The following is an 11,814-nucleotide window of genomic DNA, read 5'->3' as shown; positions in this document are numbered from 1 at the left end:
ATTTAATTAAATAAAAGAGATTTTGACTTTTTTAAATCGAAAAAAGGGAATTGAATGTTGTTAATTAGGTGAGTTCATTTATTAGGTCATTAATTAGTTATTTAGATTTTAATTTTTTAAAAAAAAATTTTTAATTGATATATCCCTCCTCGATTTGAGTTTTCATTTATTCCCGTTATTTATGTGTTCTTCACGACAAAATAATAAAAAATCATTTGAAAATTTGAAGATTTATAGAGAAGTAAGTATATACTCGAATGCTCTGTATTGATAGATTTGTTTCAGTTTAGTTCTGATTGTTTTTTTAGAATTTTTGTGAGTGGAATTAGTGTGAGTATTTACAGTCGAAAGAAAAAACAAAACAGATTTCTATCTGTAGAAGAATTTGGTAGAAGATAAGATTGAATGATATGTAATTTGTTTGAATTTAAAGACAATCGATTTGATTTTATTAATATGTAATGTGTTTGTGGTGAATTTTTAATTTTGGTGTGGGTCAAGTGGACAAGATTGTAATGTGTGTAGTAGATTTTTAAATTTGGGTCGCGCGGGTGGTAATTTGTTTCAATTTTGGGACGAGTGGGTCGAGTGATAATGTTAGAGGTTTGGTTTAGGGTTTTGTTTAGGGTTTGGGCCGAGTTTGGGTCGAGTGGGTAGGAAATTTTTGATATTTTTGAGTTTTGATCATTTTATAATATATAATTAAATTTATATATGATTAGAATATAAATATATATAAAAAATTTATTTGTGTAAATATTAGTTATATGTTATAATTTAAGTATGTTAGTTAAAAAATTCATAACAAGTAGAAGAATGTATCTCTTATTCTAACAATGTGGGTTGAATTTATTCTCGATTAAAAATCTTAACAAGTTTTATAATTCCACTAAAATTCATAACAAATTTTATAATAATAGAACTAAAAAAATTCATAACAAATTTTATAATAATATGCTTCTCGACCCATCTATTACAATATATATATATATATAGCTTTATGGGTCGAGAAGCCAAAATTATGCATCTCGACCCATCTCGACCCAATTTTGTGACGAGTTATAACCTTCGACCCAGTTTTGATTGAAATTTTTATAATCTTTAGCACATAAAATTAAATTACCAAATTGAGTGTACTGCACCAAATATTTTATCTCTTTCTCATTTAAAAATGATACAATTTTCTTACAGATTTCAACGTATCTTGATCCTAAAGTTAACTTGCATTCAAAATTTTTTTATTAATTATAAAAATTTAAAATTAATGGGTCGTGACGGGTCATGAAGGGGTCGTGAAGTCTTCACGTCACGACCCCGGGTGGGTCGTGAAGCCTACAACCCTGGGTCTTGGGTTGTGCTTCACGACCCTTCACAACCCAAGTTGCTTCACGACCCAAAGTGGTGCTTCACGACCCAAACTTCTTGGGTCGTGAAGCACCATGCTTGACGACCCAAAGTGGGTCGTGAACTGTTTCACGACCCAGGGTCATGAAAGCCGTGCTTCACGGCCCAGGGTGAAGCTCTTCACCCTGAGTCGTGAACACTGACGAGACTCAATAAATTTCATATCTCAAAATAAATTTATTAACAATACGTGGTTTTCTTATTGGATTTGTTGCAGAGGAATAACTTATAGACTCGTGGTTAATTGTTAGCCAAAAAATAGAGGATGAAAGGTTGAGAAGAAAAAGATTTTTTGTGAAGACAAGGAATGAAATGAGATCTAAGGTTGAGTCGGAAAAGATAAAAAATTGAGTCGAGTAAGTTTTTTTATTTAATTAAATTATAAATTTTATTATATATAAAATTAAAATACACTAATAAAAAAATTAATTTTTAAACAAATTTTAAACAAAGATAAAAAAATAAATTACATTTACTTCCTTTTTTTAATAAACTCTGCTCCATTTTTCCTCATTTTCCAATAGACGCTATCCATGGCCAACTGTTTGGTAGCTCCGATGGCTTCCTCCTCCTCCTTTCCGTGTTCATCGTCTCTTAAACGATGTCGTTTCAGGGCAATCAGCGCCTCCAAGATTCGTTTGCCTCCGCTCAACCCTAAGGACCCCTTCCTGTCCAAGCTTGCTTCTGTGGCTGCCGCTTCTCCCGAAACCCTACTCAATAGGCCCAGAGACTCCGATACGCCGCCCTTCTTGGACATTTTTGACTCCCCACAGCTCATGGCTACACCTGCCCAGGTACGCTCTCCCTAGTTCTCTTCTATCTCCACGAACCTGATTGTTTAAAGATTTGTAATTATAGTGCTGAATGAATGTCTTGTGTATAGTTCTGAACGATCGAGTATTCTTTTAATGGATTGACCTTGAACATTTCAGAGTCATTAACAAGGATTGAAGTTCGTACTTAAAGGTTTTATAGAAGTCTGTTGTGGCATTTAATTGTAGAGTCACTAAAGATTTATGAAATTTCAATGATTTGACTGAATCGAAGGCCGGTACTAAGCATGCCTAATGGGGCTCCTGTTTAACATGTCCTAATACGTCAGCTCTTTTCTCATAAACTCACGGGATTGCTTGGAAACTAGTAAGAGAAACTGACTAGAAATTTCATATGGTAGATAATAGAATCACCACTCCATTGTTGGGAATCAATTGGAATCACTTCCCATTTGAAAGCAAGAGTTTATGATTTTGAACATGATTGAGAAGTAGAAAGCGTTGCTTTATTTTTGCTTTTATATCATCAGTGTATTTTTAAAGTGTAATAGACTATTGCTTGATACTGCACTTTTTTTTTTACCTGCAATCATCTTGTTGCTTGAAATAGGTGGAGAGATCCGTTTCGTACAATGAGCATAGGCCAAGAAGACCTCCACCTGACTTGCCTTCATTGTTGCTCCATGGAAGAATTGTGTATATTGGCATGCCGGTGGGTGGGTCTCCTTTCTTCTTTGCAACGGTCTATCTGAATTTGAACTGGCATCTTGTTATAGATGATTAAACTGACAGAATTAGGACAAACGGTTTCTTGCTGTCATACACATGAGACATCCAGTATGAATGATGACTTAAATCAGTAGTTTAGCTTTTCTTGGCCATGCTTTATGGTGTGATTGTGATTTTTCTTGAGTGTTGTGATTACTATTCTCTACGTTCTGATAAGTTTGCTGGAGGTTTGCTGACCCTATACTAAACAGGGTAAGTTAATAATGCGAAATTATGTTTTGTTGCATAAACAGGGTAAGTTAATATTGCGAAATTATGTTTTGTTGCGAAGAAGCTCATTGCCTGGCCTGGACTTTAATCCAGCTTCCACCTGCCCTACTGGGTCAGAAACATTTATTCCCCATCCACCCACAACACACGCGAAAACGGAGGTGGTTGGATAAGCCCTGCAACTCAAATATATTTTCCTTTGGCATCTATAGTTTTAATACGACCACCTTGTAGAAGTTATTGTTCATAATTTTTAATTATGATTAACTTGTATATTATATTATACGACTTTTTTTAGAAATATTTTGTATTTGTTATGTTGTTAACATTGCTCAACTTTGGATTTTTTGGCGACACAAGACAATTGAAATTTTGGTCTCGACTTTTCTTGGGGTGGAAGCAGTTTCTGATTTAACACATTTTTGAAGTAATATTTTTCCTTTTCAGTTGGTTCCAGCTGTTACGGAGCTAGTTGTAGCTGAGTTGATGTACCTTCAATGGATGGATCCTAAAGAGCCTATTTACCTTTACATAAACTCCACTGGAACAACTCGTGATGATGGTGAAACGGTGAGCCTTGAGATTTGTAATTTACTGTATCAAATTGTTTTGAACTTGACAATCGAATGATCCTTATAGTTTCTCTCTCACCCGCCCCACATTTCTAACCTCCGCTCAAGCCTCAAAGTATAAGATATTTTCGTTGATGGTATTATTCTTACTGTGGCTAGACGATTTTGTATTGATATCAGTTCAGTAACTTCAATCTTTGCCAAATGATTGTAGCATTATCTCAATCTTGATCGTTGATGAAAAATTGAATCTTAAGCTCCAATTGTGTGACCAGCTTACTAACGAGCTTCAGCAAACTGCCAACCACAGCTTGTTCTAACATTCTTTCAACTCACTTATTATTTTTGTGATTGTGCATAAATTTTCTGTTGCATTTCTTTTGTGTTTTTCAATTTTGTTCTCTTTCGACTTTCTAGAAAGTTATCGTTTATATTTGTCATTCGTTGGAATAACTTTTTGATTCGTACTCTATTTTCATCACTAGTGGTGGTCACACAATGCTTTTTCTTGTTCTGTTTAGAGGGATCAGTCATAAATATCTGCATTCAAGCCCTTACTTTTTTTTTTAATAATCATGTCATTTCTTGTTTGGTTTTCTTTGGTTATCCAATTGTTCAGTTTATCATTTTTTTCTTTGGTTGATTTTTCTGCCTTTAATGTTTTAACCTGCTTAGCCAAATTCCACCATGTTCACACCCAGTTGAAAGGCTAATGTTATGTAATGTGTGATGATTTCAATGCAAGGTTGGCATGGAGTCGGAAGGTTTTGCAATTTATGATGCTATGATGCAGTTGAAGAATGAGGTGAGGTTTTCTGTGCGACTACTTACTGTTCGTTCGTGTTAGGGTGATTGGTTTATTTACTGTACATGCTATATGGACCACCTGGTTTGTTGCACTACATATTTACATTTGAGCTTGTTAAATAGAATGTTTGGGATATGTACTAATTGGTTAGAGATCCATGAAAGTATTATTCAAATACTGAGCCATACAATAAACTCCTGATGTTTATGAAGATATCCTTAATAAATGATTTGAGAATTAAGTGATGCTAGGATTGGCTTTTTGAGGGAAAATTGGTTGTGATAAAAACCTTCAATAGACATTAAAATCTACCTCTCGTTATATTCATGCCCACCGAGATCCTAATATTAGAGGAAAATTGTCGAATAGAAATCCAGTTTTTCAGCTGTATTTTTTATTTGATAATCGATATTATTGTTATCTGTTTCAGCTATGCTATCCTAAAAACATTATATCTTGTGACTTAAACCAATGTTCTCTCATCTAAAGTCCACCTTGTTAATAATATGTGGGCACCTTATTAAAGTTATTATGTATGTATCTCTCTGACATATTTTAGACAATATCTTTTTTGGCTATTTCTCGTGCAAGTCTCTTGTTATTGTCATTAGTCCCAGCAATCACGATTCAGCTGCTTAAGTCACAAAATTTGAAAATACAAAAATAATCATGCATAACTCGTGGAGTGTAAAACTTGTTGCAAGGTGGTACGGAAATTGTTCCGTAAAAGGGTCTTCCTTTATTTAGGGTTGATCATTTTGACTTCTGTTTCATATTGCATATCTTGTTTTTTCCGGATCTGTAAATCAGCAGTTAGTTATAAGATTGTGATACAAGTAGAAGGAGCAGTTTATATGTTTTTTACTTGTTTTCCTAGTTCTGGCTGTGAATATAAATGGGTGCGTATCATGCTCCCGCTGCCAGAAGGAGTAGCATTTTAACTTGGCGATCAGGAAATTTATTTTTGGTGTGCGTGTGTGTTAATTTCAATTATTGGAGATTTGTTTGAAAAGAAAAACATATTGTTGTTCTAGCTATATGATGAAATCTGGCGTGCAATGTCAGTTCCTTTGCCTTGTTTCAAATATGCATATGTATGTGCTCTTAACTTCCTTTAGATGATATTTAGCATTAACTATGTATTTCACTATCCCCTTAAGTTCTAATCCTGAACGCAGATCCACACGGTTGGTGTTGGAGCCGCTATAGGTCATGCCTGCCTTTTACTTGCTGCTGGAACCAAAGGGCAACGCTTTATGATGCCACATTCTAAAGGTTTGTTGTAAAATGTTGCAAAATTGAGCTCATGACTTGGATTTATTTTTTTGCCTCTTTGTAATGTGTTCATGGGATAATTATTCTGTTTCAGCTATGATTCAACAACCTCGTGTTCCATCAGCTGGATTAATGCCAGCCAGTGATGTTATAATTCGCGCAAAAGAGGTAACTTGATCTCTGTCGTCATTTTTCATTTTAAAGGAAACTCTTCAATATCATACCGCAATTTCCTCTTATAAAATTATATATCCAGAACATTCCTCTTAAAATTTTATAATTTCTTGCTATGAACTCAATTACACTCATACTGCATGTGAAATAACACTTTGGGGAATTATTCATGTGTTCGAGGAAGGCAGTATAGAGAGAAACATGCAGAAAGGTTTTGTGAAGCATTTTAACTAAAATTTTGTATGTCATTTTGCCACAGATATTACTTTCCCTCCTCTCTTCATTGGTCTCCTTATCATTTTGTCTCTCTACTTTTATTTCCCAATTTTTCAATCAGGTGAAACTAACAATGATTCTCTATTACATGCAACAGTAGATACTATCCACTTTTTTCTCTGAAAGTGACTGACTGAATTCCTTGTTTAGGTGATAATAAACAGGGACACTCTTGTTGGCCTTATAGCTAAGCACACTGGAAATGTAAGTTGACACAGGAAATTTTATTTTCGTTTATGATTGAATGACGCCAGCAAAAATGAATCGATGCTTCATCTGTTTTGCAACCAGTCAGAAGAAACTGTATTCAAGGTGATGAGAAGACCGTTTTATATGGATGCTACTAAAGCTAAAGAATTTGGAGTCATAGATAAGGTGGGATGCTGACAATTTCATTGTTAAATAATTACTGTAATCCTGGCTTGTTGACTAACATAATATGTTATGATCCAGATACTTTGGCGTGGACAGGAAAAGATTATGGCAGATGCTGCCTCACCAGAGGAATGGGACAAAGGTGCAGGGATTAGAGTTCTCGATGCAATGTAGTATGTTCCTGAATATTTTTTCGGTGAGACTTTTCTCTTTATACATGCATATATATGATATATCTCTACATAATTTGAGGCAACAATGGAAATAGGGGGGTGGATGAATTTATAGCCGATATATTTTGGGTCATGGTGTTTCTTCTCGTTCATCTTTCACCCTTTTCTCCTCAGTTGAACATTTTATGAAAAAACACATTGGGCGGAAATATGTGACAACTGACAACTAGAAGAAGGCAAATTTGTTTCGGTAGGTCGGATAGGTAAAAAATTGAGTTAAATTGATATTAAAAACTGTGCTTTGAATATCTGAAATAAAAAGAGAATAGTTAAGTCGTCTTCGGAAGAACAAAGGGTGTGAAATTTTTTTGAGCTTTTTTAAGCCAAGATGGAACGACCCTAACACTTCATTTGAGTGTGTTAGATGTATATAGCAGGAATAATGATCGATCAAACACAAACGATAATGTTGTAATATATGATATTGTATTAATTGAAATAAATGAAGGTATTTCCCAGAGATGTTATTCTCTGCACAAGCAATGAAATTGCTTCCCCTAGCCACTGCCAATATTCTCACCCAACAAGATGAAGAAAAATGTCTGAAAACAGAACCCTTCTTTTTCCTTACGTTTAATGACCCTTTCCTCGGGCCTAGATCTTCCAAAGGGTTCATGACTCGGGCCAATTTTGGTTTAAGCCCTATATCAATATTTAAGTCCGTGACAGTGTCACAGAAATGTGGACTGAGCCATGGTGTCAAATTTGATTTTGGTGTAAATTTCATGTGATGTAGGGCTGTGACAGCTATATTTGTTTGGATTATATTTTGAAGGAGCCGATTGCTGAGATCTGTGCCCTTGGAGTATCTGATGGAGCTTACATGTTCTGTAAATGTGTATCAATCAATTTGGATCCACCACAGGAGAGCTTTTACACTGAAAAAGGTTGGATTTTGGAAGCAGCTGGACACTTGCATTCGAATCATGGCATGTTCTGTAAAAGTATGTTTTATGTGATTAAATGCAATCAAGTGCGAAAAATATGATTAAATAAAATTAAGCGGGAGTTTTTTAGAAAGTTGAATTTCAATTTTTTTTTTAAAAAACTTGAGTTAACTTTTACTAATTTTGGATAAAAGTTAACTGTAAAATTTTAAATATGAAATATAAAATACTTGATAACATAAAATTTTTAAACAAAAAAATTACCTAAATGTTCTTTAATATTAATAAAAAAATTTCTATAATGTATACTATTATTGTTAAATTTTGTGTGTATGTTCTTTAATCTATTGAATATTGGTTGACTTGATTATAATTAAAATTATAATAAAAATTAAGAGTCTTTTTATGTGTGAACTTATACTAAATTTATTTAAACTTGAAAAGATTGAAATTTAATCTTACCTCTTCTTCCCGCTTTCACGCTTCGTGTGTTTTTATAGCCATGCAAGTATATAACCATGAATTTAAATATTTTCTTCAAATTGCATTTTCTTGTAATAATTCTTTTGCAAAATTTTTAAAACTAGCTTGATAAGTTTCACTAATAAACTTAAAATAAAAATTTCATATGTTATTAAAAATCACATTGAATTTTATTTTAGATCTTAAAACGCTCAAAAAATTATGTAAATAATTGCAAATAACTAAATTGATAAAAATAGAAAATAGCTATTTTTTAAATTTTGTAAATGTTTTTAAATCTATTTTCAATTAAACATGATTTTTAACTCAAGATTTGCGTTAAGTGAAATTCATTTAATTAAAAATTATTTTTTTTTTATCATAATTACTATTTATTTGAATATATTTTTTAAAATGCATAATGAAAAATTTGTATCGTACGCATCAATAAAAGTTTAACTCAATAAAAATATGTAATTTATTTTTATATTTCCAAAATTTATTTTTTTAAAATTGTTTTTTAAAAAATATTGTTTAGCCCAAATCCTGACAGCCTATGAAAAAACCCCATCGAGTTAGAAGATTCAGGAGATTGGAGAGTCTGGCCCCCGTATGTTAAGAAAATTAACCCATGATCAACAACCAGCTATCGTGGCAGATGGTTAAATCGATTGGAAGAATGAACAAAAACAGACTACATCATTAGAATGAAGTTATCGACAACTACATCAACTACCAATTCAAATTCAAAGCAAAAAGGTTATGCAAATCTTCATTAATTCTAGTTCCTTATAATTCCCTCAATCATTAGCTTAATGTCCTTCGTTTCAGCATATTCATTCCGTTTTTCTGGCGTTAGTTGTAAAAATGTTATTACAGTTCATAATACATAATATAAGTAGTTGATGTTCGTGAATTTCTTCTACAATTTCCGTCAAATTCATCTTTAAAATTCTTAGTTTTGTGGCTTATCGAGGAAGTTAGAACAAATAAACACATCAGAATCCACATCGTTTTATCATAGAAGTCAAAATATCCATAACTTTCGCACAATTTTGTGCTTGACACGCTTACGCAATTTTCTATGCAAACGAATTTTGGCATGCCCAGTGAGACACAAATGCTTCCAAAACGTATTGAGAAACATGAAAAATATTCCCAAATCACTGGAGAAGGACCATCGTTCACAATGACAGATACTGATGCTAGTGGAAGATTAGTCCAGCAACTTGCACACAAGTTTAAAGAGCAGGTTGTGAAAGTCAGAATTGCATTTTCTGATTGTCAGGAGGTTTCAGTGAGTAACGTGATATCGATGGAGAAAGGTACAAGTAGTGAAACTAGAAGAAATGACCGACGCTTTTATTGCTACCATGGTAGATTCTATGAAAGAAATGAGGGAGTGGAGGAGATATTCGAAAGGGGAGAATAAATTATCAGAGGATGGAAAATTCAAAGAAACTAAAACTAAGAAGTTAGTGGATCATGTCCAAGGATCGGTAAGTTCTCAAGTTGGTGAAGCTCTTCGCTTGGACTAATCACCGATTTTTTTGTCTACTTTGGAACGTAAATATACTCCTCAACATGAGGGAGAGGATGAGTCCTGGACAAAACAACAAATTTGCAATAATGATAAACAAATGATCAGTCAAGTTTTTGCTATGACTTCTCTTAATATGGAGGAATGCCAGGAATGTCTATCCCGAATTCGAGGATTAACACCAGTCTATAAGAATGTAAAATAGCCGATTCGAGCCGAGCCAAATCGAGCAGTATTAGGCTCAAACTCGGCTAGTTTAAAATATATATAGGCTGGAGCTCGATTCGAGCGTTTATCATGAGGCTCGAGCTCGGCTCGTTTTGAAATTACTAAGCTTGTGAATAGCTTGATCTCGATTCGTTGATAACTCATTTATCATGTTTAACGAGCCTGGTTCAAGCTCGGCTCGTTAAGCAGACTCTTTTTCGAGCTCGTTAAACAAGCTCATTTTCGAGATCGTTAAACAAGCTCATTTTTGAGCTCGTCGAACATTTTTATCCAAAAGACCGACTAAGATACGAGAATTTAAAGAGTGAGTTTTTTATTTTACAGCATTTCAGTCCATTATTTTTCACTTAGATATTGATGTGATACAATGCAAATTCCCTTCCAATGCTTGAGTTATTATACACTCACGGCCCAACAAACAAGACAAGCTCGCGAGCTTACGAGCCAGACATCTTTAAGCTCGAGCTCGACTCGATAAAATTGTCAAGCTCGAAACCAAGCTCGAGCTTATGCTTAACGAATGATCTCAAACGAGCTTCTTGCAAAGATGAGCTCCAAATAGCTCATGAGCGATTTGATTCGTTTACACCCATACCCGAGAGACAAGGTATATCTCCACACATGTTAAGGCAAAGTCTAGTCTTGGATTTCGAAACTGTGTGATGTCATTCAAGAGTTATATGATCCAAGGGTGAGGCCAAACAACTGACTAGAAGTTCACGACCATACCCTAATGTTGTTGATCGGGACATGTAGGATATCACATCTCATACTTTACGTTGTACTCAAGGTATGATGGCCAATTAGTGTGGAACACATGCCGATGTTTAAAATCCAATGCGGTGAGTTAGAAAACTTGGATAATTTTGCTAATTACAAGATTCGGTTGTTTCCTAATTTTTTGACTAGCTCTGCCTTTACATGATATACATCATTGTCCCGAAATTCCATTATGAATTGGAATAAAATGGAACACCACTTTCATACTCAGGTTTTTTAGGACAGTGCCTGAAATCAGCATAGCAGAATTGTCAAGGGTGATCCAGAACTAAGGGGAATCTGCGAATGATTTCATCTACAAATTTAAGAAAGTGAGAAGTAGGTGTGAACCTGAATCTGAATATGTAAAGATGGTACATCAATGGCTTGATTTTAAGCTTAGAAAGAAATTTCAAGGGATGAAATTACACGATTTTGAAAAGATCACGGCCAAAGTATCGGAGTATGAGAAGTTGTTGCATGAAAAAAACCTTAAAAATAAAACTATTGTAGGTTCTTACTTTAAGGAGGTTTAGGGGTAGCCTTAGCGGAAATAGCAAATTCCGGATCCTGTATGGTTCTGTTACTAAAACACTAGAGCGAGGAATCTTCCAGAAATAATAATCATCTAGTCTAGGTGTCTTATATATTTGATGCATCAAAGATAGAGTAGATTTTTATTACTCAATGAAGAATAAATTTATAACATTTCATCCAGATGATAAGTTACCGACCAAAGAAGAGGAAAATGAAAGAGATTACCGGTGCTTGTTGGGCTTCTAAGAATGTCTTACAAAAAAAGATCAACAAGGTGATTTTAAAATTCTCTGAGGAAAAAAATATAATGACAATAAATGAATATCATTTTCCTCTAGTAGTGCTAACGTGAATATGAATAACATTGATTTGTTGGTTTTAGTCAATGAAATAAGGCGGAACATGGTTGAGAAAAAATATTTCAGGCCAAAAAGTGTTGTCAGAAAGTTTTGGGTACCTAGTAAAATGATATTCAAAGTTAATGATAGAATAATAGAAATTTTTAGAGGAAA

At 33.9% G+C, this 11,814-nt stretch overlaps 1 protein-coding gene across 2 annotated transcripts; it reads left to right on the top strand.

The window, feature by feature from the left end:
• Positions 1-1,912: 1,912 nt before the first annotated feature.
• Positions 1,913-7,907, top strand: LOC140960104 (ATP-dependent Clp protease proteolytic subunit-related protein 3, chloroplastic). Of its 2 annotated transcripts, none has more exons than XM_073418238.1 (10): positions 1,913-2,198; positions 2,788-2,889; positions 3,624-3,746; positions 4,494-4,553; positions 5,735-5,831; positions 5,926-5,999; positions 6,432-6,485; positions 6,573-6,656; positions 6,735-6,852; positions 7,665-7,907. In XM_073418238.1, exons 1-9 carry the CDS (start codon positions 1,938-1,940, stop codon positions 6,828-6,830), a joined length of 951 nt encoding a protein of 316 aa, XP_073274339.1. In that variant the 5' UTR covers positions 1,913-1,937; the 3' UTR covers positions 6,831-6,852; positions 7,665-7,907. The 2 variants fall into 2 exon arrangements, with proteins under 2 accessions (XP_073274339.1, XP_073274337.1); XM_073418236.1 differs by having other exon boundaries at positions 7,626-7,907.
• Positions 7,908-11,814: the final 3,907 nt, after the last annotated feature.

This window comes from Primulina huaijiensis, chromosome 15, assembly GCF_012295235.1.
Source record: "Primulina huaijiensis isolate GDHJ02 chromosome 15, ASM1229523v2, whole genome shotgun sequence".
Classification (NCBI taxonomy): domain Eukaryota; kingdom Viridiplantae; phylum Streptophyta; class Magnoliopsida; order Lamiales; family Gesneriaceae; genus Primulina; species Primulina huaijiensis.
The sequence above is the reverse complement of the archived record's forward strand: the minus strand, read 5'-3'. Positions and strand labels throughout refer to the sequence as shown.